The sequence below is a fragment of the Perognathus longimembris genome, chromosome 9, assembly GCF_023159225.1.
Source record: "Perognathus longimembris pacificus isolate PPM17 chromosome 9, ASM2315922v1, whole genome shotgun sequence".
Taxonomy (NCBI): Eukaryota; Metazoa; Chordata; class Mammalia; order Rodentia; family Heteromyidae; genus Perognathus; species Perognathus longimembris.
The window spans coordinates 26050423-26065975 of NC_063169.1; the positions used below are offsets into that span (position 1 = coordinate 26050423).

At 41.3% G+C, this 15553-nt stretch overlaps 1 protein-coding gene across 5 annotated transcripts in view; it reads left to right on the top strand.

The window, feature by feature from the left end:
• The window catches only part of Bach2 (BTB domain and CNC homolog 2), a 338421-nt gene that overhangs the window by 308850 nt on the left and 14018 nt on the right, over positions 1 to 15553 (top strand). For all 5 annotated transcript variants that reach the window (XM_048353829.1, XM_048353828.1, XM_048353827.1 and 2 more), the window contains one exon: positions 6343 to 7935. In XM_048353829.1, the coding sequence (XP_048209786.1) occupies positions 6343 to 7935 (1593 nt within the window). The remainder of the gene's footprint in view (positions 1 to 6342; positions 7936 to 15553) is intronic.

Below are 15553 nucleotides of genomic sequence, written 5' to 3' on the forward strand. Positions count from 1 at the left end.
AACTTGTTTGAATTGCTTACTTGCCAACTAGTCACATAACTCGTGATGGCCCATTCATGAATGACTTATTCCATTGTCATTCAGTAGTTAACAGTCCCTGTTTGTGCCTTTTCTACAAACTGAAGGTTGAACACTGGACTGCTCTGTGCCTGTCCCTCCCTCATAGTCCCCAGTGCAGGAAGAAGAAACTGACTAGCCTGAGCCTGGCATCCAACATTCTATTCCTGCTAGGCTCTATGACTTCAGGTCAGTTCCTTTACCCCTGCACCTTTCAGGATTCTTCTACATAGAATAGCAGCTATCATGCCTACCAAGCGGAAGAGAGCAAGTACCAGGCAGCATGGTGATAGAGCAGAAGACGCTTGATAAATGGTAGCTATGATTCACCAGACAGCCTTGCCTGTAGATGCTGGGCAACATCTTGGTGAATCAAATACTGTAAGGCAAGGTCTAAACTTATGTGGAAGGAGAGCTAGTTATGGACACCTGAAGTTTCATGGTGAGGACAGTGTTTCCTTTGCCCTTGGATTTGAGTGACAGATTGCAAACCAATTTTTTCAAAGTTCCTTATTTATTGTAAGTTGATGTATTACACGTATTTACTATGTACAGTGTGATGGATGCTTTGAAGTATATTCATGCTAGCTAGGTCTTTTACCTCAAATAGTTATCATTTTTGTGTTGAGAGACCTTGATCTTTTGAAAATGCAACATATCATCATTATAGTCACCAAGTTATACATAGATCTATTAGACTTATTCCTCTTATTTCATTGTCATTGTGTGTCTTTTAACTAACACCTGCCCAACACTCTCCACCCCTTAGCCATCCTAGCCCCATTTTATATAAGAACAGCTTCTATAAGAACAGCTTTTGAGGATTTTACATATGAATAAAATCATATAATGCTTGTCTTTCTGTCCCTGGCTTATTTCACTTAGCATAATGTCCTGTAGGTTCATCTGTAATGATGCAAATACAGATTTCCTTCTTTTTATGGATAGACAGTATTCCATGTACATATGTACCACATTCATTTATTGATAGACACTAAGTAGCAATAGGAGTATATAGATGTCTCTTCCATATATTGATCTCACTTCTTGTGGATATTTACCAAACAGACTGCTGGGGTGTGGTAATTCTGGTTTTAATTTTTTGAGGAATCTCAGTGCTGGTTTCCATAAATAGCTGGGCTAATTTATATTCCCATTAACAGTACACAGGATTCCCTTTCTACAGCCTCACCAGCACTTGATACCTTTTGCTTCCCCCCCCCCCTCTGATCTTGGGACTTAAACTCTGGGCCTGGGTACTGTCCCTGAGCCTCTTTGTGCTCAAGGCTAGTGCTCTAACTTGAAACACAGCACCACTTCTAGCTTGTGCTGAGAAGTTTATTGGAGATAAGAGTCTCACAGACTTTTCTGCCTGAGCTGGCTTCAAACTGTGATCCTCAGACCTCAGCCTCCTGAATAACTAGGATTACAGGCATGAGCTACCAGTGCCCAGATAACTTTTGCTTTTTAAAAAAATAACCATTATGGCATGAGAAAAATAATATCTTATTATGTTGAATTTTTTCCATAAATCCAGTAGCCATTTGTATGTCTTCTTTTGAGAAATGTCTGTTCTAATCTTTTACTCATTTTTTTCATTTGGATTATTTGTATTCTTGCCATTGACTAGTGCAAGTCGCTTGTGTATTTTGGATATTACAGTTTGCAAATGTTTCCTCACATTTTGTAGGTTCATGCTTCACTTTTTCACTATTTCATTTTCTGGGAAATTTTTTTTATTGTGATATAATCCCATTTGTCTGGTTTTGCTCTTGCTACTTTTGTATTGGGCAACATATTCGAAGTCACATGAGGGACAAGGTAACAAACAGTACAAGAAATGTATCCAATGCCTAACATATGAAACTGTAACCTCTCTGTACATCAGTTTGATAATAAAAATTTGGAAAAAAAAAAAAAAGATCATAGCCTAGCTCAATGTCATGGAGCTTTCCCCCAAAAGTTTCAAAATAGAAGTTTCTTTTAGTAGTTTCATAGGTTTCACCTTCAGTTCATGAATCCATTTTGAGTTGATACTTGTGCTGGTGAAAGATAAAAAGTCTACTCTCATTCTACTTGTGGATACTTTTTATTTTCCCAACACTTTTCCTTTTGGGTACTGTTACTGGGGCTTGAACTCGAGGCATGGGTGCTGTCCCTTAGCTTCTTTACTGGCGTACTCTACCACTTTAGCCATATCACCATTTCCAGTTGTTTGGCCAAAGCCATTTTTTAAAGAGACTTCTCCACCGTGCATTATTAGCACCTTTGTAAACAAGCTAGCTCTCTGTTCATCTCTGTTCATGGATAGATTTATCTCTGGGCACTCCAAACTGCTCCTTTGGTACATACCAGTACAGTACTGTGTTTTGACACCGTAGCTTTGTAGAATATGTGAAGTCAGGTAGTTATTAACTGTTCTTTTCACTCTAGCTTGCTTTGGCAATTCATAATATTTTCTGGTTAGATAGATAGATAAATAGATAGGCAGACCTTGCTATGTTTCTCAGTCTGACCTCAAACTTCTGGAATGAAGCAGCACTCCTTCCTCAGCCCCCCAAGTAGCTGGGACTGTAAGGATACACCTATGCTTGACTTTTCCATATAAATTGTAGGATTCTTTTCTAATTCTGTAAATATGTAATTGATATTTTGATATATTTTAATTGAATCTTTGGATTGCTTTGAATAGTATAGATACTTAATTCCCATGACCCATGCATCCTTCAGTTTACTTATCTCCAAGTTCTTTCATCAGTGTTTTAGACTTTACATTATATTATACACATATACACATCTTTCAACTTGGATAAATGTATTCCTAAGTATTTTTACAGCTTTTGAATAAGACTGCTTTCTTGATTTATTTTCTAATTCACTATTAGTTTATAGGAATACTGCTGCTTTTTGTATGTTGATTTTATATCCAACAACTGTACTGAATTTGTTTGTTCTAATAATGTTTTGGCAGAGTCTTTCGGATTTTATTTATATATAAAATTGTGTCATCTTTAGACAAGAATGAATTCTAACCTTTCTGTCTCTTATTTATTTTGTCTAAATGCTTTAGCTAGGATTTCTACTATCCATGACCAAATTTCAAGCTCAGCACATCTCCTATGCCCAAAGGGTCAGGAGATTCTATCTGAGAAGTCACTGACTTGCAATATCAAGATTCTGCTCATGGACATCTTCAATTCAACCCACATCACTAAGCTGCTGCTCTTTTCTGTACGGAGAACTTTCTCCAGCTGCTTGTAACTGTGTGGCAAGGGTGACTGCCAGCATTGCTTTGTGATCTGATGATCTGGCTCCTTTATTAATTTTTTATAAAAAGTCCATACACAGTAGGGGATGATGGTAAGACTGACTGAGACCAATAACATCAAAATAAACAATAAATGGTGATCAAGATGGGTGAGTGCGAAGTATAAATAGCATTGAGATCAATTCCCATATAGAGATTACATTTGCCAAAGCTCAAGATGTACATGAACCACTCACTCAGCAACTGGCAAACTGCCTACTAGCATGGTAGGAGAGGCATACAGGAAATCAATTCTGTCTTGATTCTACAGTTTCTTTCTTGATAGAACCATGTTTCAGTGAAAAAAATTGATCATCTGCATTCTTATTTCCTTCAGTTATGAATTTATATACCCTGCCTTGCTTTATTAATCACATCTTTGTTAAGATTCCTGGGAGATGCATGCATAAAACAGTGTAGTAGGTACTGCAGTTGCTAAATGTATTATAATAGTTAATAGGACATAAAAGTATATACCATATGCTACTTTTTAGAGTGTGTGTGGTACTGAGGATTGAACTCAGGACCTCAATTTTGCAAGGAAGATGGGTAAGTGCTCTACCACTTGAGTCACACCTCCAGCCTTCTTTTGGGTTGTTTTTAAGGTAAGGTTTCATTCTATGCTTGTGCTTCCCAGTGTCACTAGTGATGGCAGGCATATTGTCACTGCACCCAGCCACAGTGTACGATGTCACAGCACCCAGCCATTGTGTGTCCCTTATAGCTGAGATAACAGGTGCGTACATTGAGGCAAGTCATTTCTGAGACAGAATCTTGACAATGTCAAGGCCCAGGCTGGCCTTGAACTGTGATTCCCTAACCTCTGCCTCCCAGGTAGCTAGGATTATAGGCTTGAGCTACTGGACCCAGCTTAAGCTTCTTTGTAATAATTGTTCTAATGAAAAATAAGGACTCTTGGCTTATCTTTGATTAGTTGATTAATTTGGTTGGTTGTTTTACATGATACCTTACTCTGAAAGTAACTTGAGAGAACAATGACACATCAGACATTATTGTCACCTTTTATACATGGTATTTGTATGCTAGAGGAAACAATTAGACTTGTAACATATTCATTAACATATAAGCTTTTACCATATACTATGTTAGAGACCAGAGGTTAAATTAAACACAGGGCTACAAAGGGAAATAAAGCCTTGAAGAGCTGAAGGGTGCCTGCTGTCTTAACAATTAAGTATAATTAAAGAGAAACAATATTAATTGCCTTGTAGAAGTATAATGGAGTTCTGGCACATAGGGATTTTTGTTTGCTTTTTTATTAACCAGGTACCTCTAGACTTCCTACCTGAAAGAAAAATTTTAGTGTAGAATTTTATTTACTTCAAAAATATTTACATTTAAAAGTCAGTTACATGTCAAAACAAGTTCCCTAACTGGAATCAATGTAATAGCCTGAAATCAGTTCTCCATGGAGAGTCCAGGCTGTGTCCTCACTCCAGCCACAGGATGAGAGGACAGTGCCACATATTCTAAGCTAAGTGAGAGAGCTGCCAGAAAGGGTAATGCCCATTTGGGATCTTGAACTATGAATACAGGTCTTTGAAAAGGCTTGGCTCTGAGTACTATAGTAAGTTTAATACATTGCAGAAGTCAGATGCATGACCTACCACTTCATCTTCCTCTGCATTCATTCCCCCTGCAGGCATTTTTGACTTCTGCTTACACTGGATTTGTATACATGACTTGTAGACCCAGCCTCCCCTTCTGGTAGGATCAGCCACAGTTACAAGAACCTAGAGGATGTGCTATGCTTAATGGTGCTTTCCTGTAATCCCAGCTTCTCAGTGGGGAAAAGCAGAAGGATCACAGTCCAGGACCAGCCCAGGAAAAGTTAGCATAATACTTCACAAAAAGCAAGAGGACTGTAGGCATGACTCAAGTGGTGTAGTGTCAGCTAGCTCAAAGGTCTGAATTTGATTCTCAGTATCACCAGAAAGAACCTAGAGGATGTACAGTGTTACATGAAGAGTAAAGAAGCCTACCCTGAACACCAGGAACTTCAATCCACTCCCATCTAATAAAACAAGTGACCTCAGATCACATACTGCAATAATGTGTGGGCACATGTGCATAAGTACCACATTTTCAATCTGTATAAAATATAATGGATAAGCATCAAATGACAGTAGGCTTAGTCCCTGAGGATTTCCTAGAAAAGAAGACAATGCCACGGCAAAGCTACTGCTAACAATGAGGGAAGCAACAGCCCCAGTTCTGTGCCACGCAGGACTTCCACCATTGAAATGACAGCCAGTGGGCTTAGCTCTGTAACCCCATTCTTTATGGGCCAGGAGTTAATTTCTTGTTGAGAACATTGCCTTTAATTGTTCTCATCTTTTATCATTATCAGGGCAGGTATGACAGGATGATTGAAGTCTTAAGTAGAAAGCATAATGGATGAGCAAATAGAAATTGTTTTTAATGTTTCTCTTAATGCTAAGACTGGCATTTTTTTTCCTTTCACAACTGGGTTTGGAAATCCCATAGACTTTGACTTTTCTAGCAGGGCCACACAGTTTTTTGGCTGACAAGAAAATGATCATGCTTTCTTGGCTTGGAGTGAACTCTAGTCTCACAGTTACTCCCTCCTGTGTGGTTAGCCCTCAACAGGACCGTCAGGGAGGGTAGTTAATAGGCGTCCCATTGTTCTGTGTATTTTTGCCAGGATATTTCATTAGTGTATACACAGAACCCATTGTCATCGTGTTTAGCCACTTGACCCTGGTGATTTTCAATTCTGCTTGTGTCGTTATGAAGTACAGAAGTGCCATGCATGCCCGAGACAGGCACTAATTATTGGAAGCAGAATCATTGCTGACCCAGTACGAGATTAACTGCTCCTTTGCAGTCTTTATTCTGGGACATTAGCGCTGTCTGGTTATCTTGCTTCAGTTGAGGGATTCAGGACAATAGCAGTGCTGATGGTAATGCTGGCGATTTCCCTGTTTGTTTTACAGGTCACAGCCAGAGGCTTTGGGCCACTGTTACAGTTTGCCTACACTGCCAAGCTGTTACTCAGCAGAGAAAACATCCGCGAGGTCATCCGCTGTGCTGAGTTCCTGCGTATGCACAACCTGGAGGATTCCTGCTTCAGCTTCCTACAGACCCAGCTCCTGAACAGCGACGATGGCCTCTTTGTGTGTCGAAAGGACACTGCGTGCCAGCGCCCCCATGAGGACCATGAGAACTCTGCAGGAGAAGAGGAGGAAGAAGAGGAAGAGACTATGGATTCAGAGACAGCCAAGATGGCTTGCCCCAGGGACCAGATGCTTTCACACCCCATCAGCTTTGAGGCCACTGCCATCCCAGTAGCAGAGAAGGAAGAAACTTTGCTCCCTGAATCTGATGTGCCCACAGACACCAAGGAAAACTCGGAGAAGGATGCGTTGACACAGTACCCCAGATACAAGAAATACCAGCTTGCATGTACCAAGAATGTCTATAATGCATCATCACACAGTACCTCAGGTTTTGCAAGCACATTCAGTGAAGATAGCCCTGGCAACAGCCTCAAGCCAGGGCTTGCCATGGGGCAGATTAAAAGTGAGCCACCCAGTGAAGAGAACGAGGAAGAGAGTATCACACTCTGCCTGTCCGGAGATGAGCCTGACATCAAGAACAGAGTAGGGGATGTTGAGATGGATCACAAGCAGCCCAGCCCTGTCCCCACCCCCACCACCCCAACTGGAGCCACCTGCCTGGATAGAGCCAGGAACGTGTCCTCGCCTTCCTGCTTAAGGTCTCTGTTCAGTATAACAAAAGGTGTGGAGTTGTCTGGCCTGCCCAGCACATCTCAGCAGCACTTTGCCAGGAGTTCAGCATGCCCTTTTGACAAGGGGATCACTCAGGGTGACCTTAAATCTGACTACACCCCATTCACAGGGAATTATGGACAGCCCCATGCAGGCCAGAAGGATGTGTCCAACTTCACAATGGGGTCTCCCCTCAGGGGGCCTGGGATGGAGGCTCTCTGCAAACAAGAGGGAGAACTAGATCGGAAGAGCGTGATCTTCTCCTCAAGCACTTGTGACCAAGGGAGCACTTCTGTGCATTCATATTCTGGAGCAAGCAATTCGGACAAAGACATCTCGGAGCCGGTGCCAAAAGGTCTATGGGTGGGAGCTGGCCAGTCCCTCTCCAGTTCACAGGCCTACTCTCACAGTGGACTGATGGCTGACCACTTGCCAGGCAGAATGCGGCCCAACACCAGCTGCCCAGTGCCAATCAAAGTCTGCCCTCGCTCACCTCCTCTGGAGACCAGGACCAGGACTTCCAGCTCCTGCTCCTCCTATTCCTATGCAGAGGATGGGAGTGGGGGCTCGCCCTGTAGCCTCCCTCTCTGTGAGTTCTCCTCTTCACCCTGTTCCCAGGGAGCCAGATTTCTTGCCACAGAACATCAGGAACCAAACCTGATGGGAGATGGAATGTACAACCAAGTCCGACCCCAAATTAAATGTGAGCAGTCTTATGGAACCAACTCCAGTGATGAATCTGGATCATTCTCGGAAGCAGACAGTGAGTCGTGTCCCGTGCAGGACAGGGGCCAGGAGGTAGGGAGCCCACACAAGTTCAAGCATGTGACCCACTGTCTCTGGTCCTTTGTCTGGATTTTTCTTTGCCCCTGCTCCCCACCGTTACTTCCAGATTATTCTTAGTTGCCCAGATTAAAAGTGACAGTAAGAGGACTGCTTCCCCATCATTAAGACAGATGTTGCAGGGCAACTCTAAATTAACCACGTTGTGGAATAGTTGATCTAGATTTCAGTGTTTACCCAACATTGAAAAAGTAAGTTTCGTGCATGAAAGTTCACTCAGGTACTTCCAATCTTCCTCCCTTCTCCATCTGCTCTGAAAGGGTGGGGGATTGACCACCTCCTCCTTTCAGTTTACCCCCTCAGTATGAAGGAAAATGTAGAGTTTCTTTTCAAATTGATTGATTACCATTAAATGGATGGATACAAAACAGATGCTTTCCCAGCACCTCATGAGATTTTCCTGTCAACAGAAGACCCTCAGGGTCATCTTGTGTCCATCATGATGTAGGTGATGAAATGCTCTCACTGTCCTGGTCACAAGGTCTCTGCAGAAGTTCCCCAGTCAGCACACACAGCTGAGTAATGAGTGGCTCATTTCCCAAGCAAATGATAAAGACTTTGTAGAATAGTAGTTTTCTCCTGACTGAAAGCAAAGTTCCTTGTACATAAAAATATCTATAGGCTCCATCCATGCCTCTTCATTTCTAGGAGAGGAGTGATGGCAGCACCATCTTAAACTGTGGAGTGAACTCATTATGGGAGTGAAGAATTGGAGCCCCCAGAAGTCCCCCTTCTCCAGTAGCATGAGCATTCCCTAAACAGACCCAGAGCCGTGTCATAGCCCAGCACTCTCTGCACCAATAACCAGGTGGAGACACAGGCCCACCCCAGGAGCAGGAGTGAGAAAACCCAGAGACAAGTCCTGCCCTTCAGTCAAAAAAAAAAAAAAAAAGGAAAAGAGGAAGAAAGGAAGAAAGGAAGTGTGGGCTAGGAATGTAGCTCAATGGTAGAGCACTTGCCTAGCATGTGAAAGGTTCAGGGTCCCATCCCTGAACCAAAACTAAAAAAGAAGAGGAGGAGAAGGAACAGGAAGAAAGCATGGCTCTTGCAAGGCCAGTGCACTGGGCTCTCAGCTGGATATTATCCTCTGTGAGGCAAAGGATGTTAATCCAGCCAGATGACAGGAATCCACATGGGGTGTGATGCCTTCCATGTGTTGCTTATTCAGGTTCCACAAAAGCGTTGAGCAAGAAACACATGAAATTTTACTTCAAGCATAGACCCCAAAACTCACTTAAGCCAGCAGCAGAAGTACCTCGTGGTCACCTTCCTCTTTGCTAGCTTGCCTCGTTCCTGCTTTCCTGCTACTTTCTGGCAAAACAGAGAAAGACCAGAAAGCACTGAAAAGAGTTACACTTTCAGAGCACTTATAGCCAAGAATTGGTGACACACACCTATAATCCTCACTACTTAGGAGGCTGAGATCTGAGGATTGCTGCTTGAAGCTAGCCCAAACAGAAAAGTCCATGAAACTTTGATCTTTAAGTAACCACCAAAAACAAAAATCCAGAAGTAAAGGTGTGGCTCAAATGGTAGAGCAGCAGCCTTTAACAAACAAACTAATAGACAGCACGTGGGCCCTGAGTTCAAGCCCCAGTAAAAAGCTTTGAGAGAGAGAAAGAGAGAACTTAAGAGAGGAAGTTCAAATGGAACTTTTCCTATTATCTTCTTAGGTTTGGAACAAGTCATGGCTGTGTCCCTGGCCTGAGGGGACAGAGGTTGTGAGAAGGAGAGAAGGTCGTGTGCTCACTGCTCTCTCTCTCTTCCCTTCTGACCACAAGAGAAGTTTCCTTTTGTCCTTGGAGCTGTTACTAAATGTAACGTGAAGAAGGCTTGTCACTAGTTCAGCTTCATCCACATCATTGATCAAGGACAGGAATAGGCAGAGGATAAATGCCCCTTCCCCTTTGGTTTTTGTCTCTCCCCACCATTCAGCAAACAGTGGTTAACATATATATATGGAACTGTCCATTTCAGATACATTTCCTTTTCCCCGGTAACATCCCAAAAGAGAATTTAATGTCATTTCTTGGAACTTGCAAAAGCATATGTGTTTTTCCTATACCTGTTCCAGGTCAATATCTACCTAAGAATTGAAAATAAGTGGCTCAATTAGGAGGAGGATTCCTTCAACCTCTAAAATAGTCATAAAGAAGACTAGTCTCCCTTCAAAGAAAAACACCCTGATTTTAATTTTTCATTTTTTACTTTTCAAAACAAAATCTGTTGTTTGGATTTGTCAGCAGTGAAGGAAGAGACATTTGCCAAAGGCCTTGCTATCACAGGAGTCACACTTAAACACTTCCCCACCCCCACAGTAGTTTGTTTTGGGCAGGAGAACGATGGCAAAGCTAAGGTTTTCCCCAATTTAAATGTTTAATTTTCCTACAGTAGGGGAGGTTGGGTTTCGCAGAACTGCCTGGGGTCTCAGCACAACAGCCCAACAGAGGTAATAATGGTGGCATGGATAGAGGGGATTGTTGGGGTCAGCTGCACCTTTAAGGGGCCACAGCTGACCTCGGCCTGTCCCTCCCCTTCCTGTCTTTAACAGGAAGAGAAGCCCCTGTTCCTGGGGCTAGCACGTGTGCTATGGCGGAGGGGTACCCCAGGGAGACCTCTGCCCACAAAGGAAGTCTGACATCACTTGAGGGACAGCTCCTTGGGACCAATCAGGGGCCCCTCTCTTGTGCCCGCCTTTGGGGTATATCTGGGAGGCTCCTCATTTGAATAAACAGAAGCCCTAGAGGTTTTCTCCAGGGGCCCATGCATCCGTGTCATTCTTGGGGCACCCTGCGACCACACGCCACTGAGGCTACCTGTGGCCATCGCTCCTGCATGAGAGCGATAAAGGACCACCCAGGAAGGGGCGGACAAGCCCCTTCCTCCCCCACCCCAAGCGAGGGGAAGTAGAGAGAGAGAGCCCACAGGGGATGGCCCACAGGAGCAGGCTAGCAACAAATCCTTCCTACACTGATCTAGAAGCCAACTTACTCATGAGGGACCTAGGAACCTTTTCTTCTAAGTGATCCCCAAGGAGACATCACAATCAGATACCAAATCAGATTCATACTTCAGCATTTCCTTCTCTTTCTTCCTCTGCCTTGATAAGGATCCAGAGAGTTAGATCAAAGGAAAAGTGTTGATGAACCTTAGGTTCTGTGTGATGCTCTACTTACAACATGTTTTAAACTCTCCCATCTCAAACACTTGACTTTGCCTTTGTCCTTTTCAACCTCTTTCCTAGCTTAAACTTGGGTCCCATACACTGTCTCCTAGCTCTGTTGCTCAAGTCTGATGGAAGCCACAGCTCCATTTCTAGCTTTTTGGTGGTTAATCAAAGATATGAGTCTCACAGATTTGTCTGGCTAGGCTGGCTTTAAACCACAATCTTAAGATCTCAACCTCCTGAGTAGCTAGGATTATAGACATGAGCAACTACTGGTGCCTGTTTTTTAAATAATTTTTTTGAGGATGCTGGGGATGAAATTCTGGTCCTCTTACATGTTCAGCATGCGCTATCATTGAGGTACACTCAGTTTTCTTTGTTTGTCTTTTAATAATAAGTATAACACATCTAGCCTGAAACACAAATTTAAGGTTTCCCTGCCCATGATAATACAGAAACACATGTAACTACATATATGAACACAAATACACACATCTTTTAATAACACTGTATAGTGTAATTTTCAGCACCTCCTTTTGTCCATGTGTCTCCCCACTCTGAACATGCCTCTAGGTCCGTCACAAAGGGCCACCCATGCTTCCTTATTATCCATGACCCCCAAAATTCGAATTTACTCAACTATCACCCATCAGTGAAAATTCTAGTTGCATCCAGTTTCTTTATTCTACAATAAATAGTTTTGTGAACATACTGGTAGTAGTAGGGCTTTAAATCCCACAGGTGGGTTAAGGTTGTGCCCATTTGTCATACTTCCTAATTACCCTAGTAATAGTTCACATACTTCAGCAACTAGGGGAAGTGCCCCTTTCTCCCTATTCTTGCCATTTCTAGCAGTCATCAGTCTTTTGAATTTTTGATGGACAAAACAAAAACATGACAACCAATATGGTTGACTTCTTGTCCTGTGTTTTTCCTCATTATATTTCCTGTTTTGTGAATTGCTGATACACATATTTGCCCATTATTATTTTGTATTCTTTAAGTTTGAATCAGCCTTTAGGAAATCATTGTCAGTAACATTAGGAATATTAACTCTTTCTTCTTTTACCTGTATTTTCCTGTATATTTATAGTATCTTCTGCCATATAAAAATTTTGATTTGATATAGTCATGCTATCAGGTTCTTTTTCATGATTTAGGAAGTCAGCTTGGGAATTTTCCAAAAGTGAAAAAAACAACAGGTTTTATTAAGTGAAAAAAGTCATAAAATAATATGAATAACAAGGTTCTCATTTGTTTTATAAATACATAGAAATAAGGAAATCAATGTAGAGAATAAAATGAAATTAGAGGCAATGTTGGGAAGGAGTATAAGGAGTAAAGTATATATTACTATGTATGTCTGAATTATATATACATGGTATACATATATCACACAGGTTCATTTTTTATTGAGATATAATTCTTATACTATAAAATTCACCCTATTTAAATGAACAATTCTGTTGTATTTAACACATTCATACTATTACACATCATCTCCATTATCTAATTCCTGGACATTTTATCACCCCAAAAGGAACTGTACTGTATCAAGCAGCTGGCACCAAACATTACCTTCTTCCCTTGGTGTACATCTGCCTCTATCTCAGTAGATTTAACTGTTCATATAAATAGGATGTTACAATATGAGGTCCTTTGTATCTGGAATTTTTTTCAATTAGAATATTTTCAAAATTCATCCCTGCCATTGATGTAGCCACTAAGGTACATTAGCATGTATCAGAATGCAATTGCTTTTTCATTGTTGAATAATACTCCATTTTGTTGGTATATTTTGTTGAGCCCATCTACACTTTATTAATCTATCACTGGCTAAGGGGCTTTTGAGTTGTTTCCACTTTCTGGTTATTTTCAATAATGCTACTATGAACATTCAAATACAAGTTTTCACAGACACGCTTTCAGTTCTCTTCATTATAGACATAGAAAAGGAATCACTGAATCATATGATAACTCTATATTTAGCAACTATATTTGAGCAACTACCAGACTATTTTCCAAGAGATCTGTGCCATTTTACATTCTCTGCATCAGTACCTATGAGGGCTCCAGTCTCTTCACATCCCACCAACACTTCTCACCATCTTTTTTGTACCCATGATGTGGCATCTCATGTTTACAGGTCTTTGTTTTAACATTTTGAAAATTGTACAAAAATCACAATCATTTTCCAAGTAGTTAGCTTCCCCACAACATGGTTTTGTACCTGAAGCCTTTCTAATTGATTATAGATTTTGGTAAAGAAACCCTAAGAAAATGGTCTATTTGCAGTTAGTTGAACTTACTTTATTAATATATTTTGTATCAGGATAAAAGTATTTATAAGCATAAAATGGTATATAAGTGTGGCTAAAAGTTTATATAGAGTGTGCAAATCAGTGTGTGTATGAGACCAGACTAGAGCAAACACTGGAATGATTGAGCAGAATCACATCCACCTCTTCCCATCCGAACACTGATTTTGACATATACTTTGTAAAACTTTAGTCTTATTTGGTTTGGCAAGTCAGACATGTTTTTTAATGTCTGTAATTGGTATGTTTAATACAAAAAGATCTTGCCAGATGCTGGCAATGATTATACTCATAATCCTCGATGCTCAGGAGGCTAAGATCTGAGGCTTGTAGTTCCAACCAACCTAGACAGAGAAGTCTATGAGATTCTTATCTCTAGGTAACCAGTCAAAAGAATCAGCAGTGGATGTGTAGCTCAAGTGGTAAAACAAAAGCCTTGAGCAGAAAAGCCAAGCAAGAGCATGATACTCTGAATTCAAGACCCAGCACCAAAACAAAAAGCATATGTTTTTTTCAGGACAACATGGTAGTCAGACAGATTTCCTCTTTAAAATAATGTTTTTCATCTTGTCTAGATTATTGTCAGCATCTGGAATTCCAACGAATAGTATACACTTAGAAGAGAAACCATGTAACAAAGAAAGGTAGGCTGATGAACAGAAGTAGTACCTAATCTATGAGGTAGTGGAACTTTTTCAAAGCATTTTTCTCTGTTTGTCCTCCATAACCACCCTCTAAGTTATGTAGGGCATGTATTATCTGTCCAATTCACAGATCTGCAAAGAGTTTTTAAGAAAAAAAATGACTTTCCTAGGACCACATTGCTAATTAATTGCAGAGTCACAACTACATCCCAAGTGTCCCACATTTGTGCCAGAAATGGATCTTGGGGATAGATGAGTATGAGGACAGTTGTACAAGACACATTTCTTGGTCTAGGAGACGAAGGGAAATTCTGACATTGGTATCTGCCTAGCACTGGCTTCTTGTCCCCATTTCACAGCACAAAATCATCAGTCCAGTGGGCATCTTGCAGCGTCTCCAGACAGCCATGGGCATCTGAGTGTCCTATAAAAGTATAATGAATGGCTGATGCCCCAGAGCTTGGTGTCTCAGAGTATCAAACTTGCTATCTAGTAGTAAAAAAAAAACAAGAAAAGAAAGGGTGACATTGATTGAAATGCACTGGACTCATAAACCGACATGTCATCCTCTTTGTACAACTATTTAAAAATAATAATACAAATTTTCTTTTTAAAAAACACAAACAAACAGGTGGAGCTGGACACCATCTCAGCTATTCAGGAGGCTGGGATGTGAGGATTGCAGTTCAAAACCAGCTTGGAAGGAAAGGTCATAAGACCCTCCTCTCCAATAACTAACAAAAAGTCAAAAGCAGAGCTGTGGCTCAAATGATAGACTGCTAGCCTTGAGCACAAAAGCTCAGGACAGTGCCCAAGTCCCGAGTTCAAGCCCAAGACCAGCACACACCCAAAAAGAAAAGGAGGTAGAAAGCTCTTATAAACCAATCTTCCACTGACCACTGAGACTTTAGAGGAAATAGATACTTGTTCTTGCCTTTCTCTATCAAATCTGCAGCTCTGTCCTTTTTCAGTAACCCTCATCCAACAAACCAGAGGCACAAGTCAATAAAATGTGTGTTCAAAGGCATAGGGAGGAAAGATGGGTATGGTAGGCTGATTGCAACCATAAGAAATGTGCAAAGATGATAAATGTCACAGGGAAATTTACCAGAGCAAGAGAATCATGATTTGTAGGTGAGATTTTTTTTCCTCTTCTTTGTCCCACATATGAATTTTCTATTAAAAGTTATATAATTGTTAATGCTTTTTAATAGGGATAATGGTCCAGGCTAGAAGATATGGATAGTTGTCAGTGCGCTGGTTTTTGTTTGGCAGGGAGCAGTAGCAGCCTCCCATCTCCCCTCCCTGTCTGGTATTGCAAATGTACCAGCGAGGCATAATACTTAGGTTTCATGCTCCACCCACACATCCTATGATTCCTCCTGCCCTTTTCCATCCTGAGGCCAAGAGGGCCCAGTCACTGTTAAAGATCTAGAAGGTCTAAC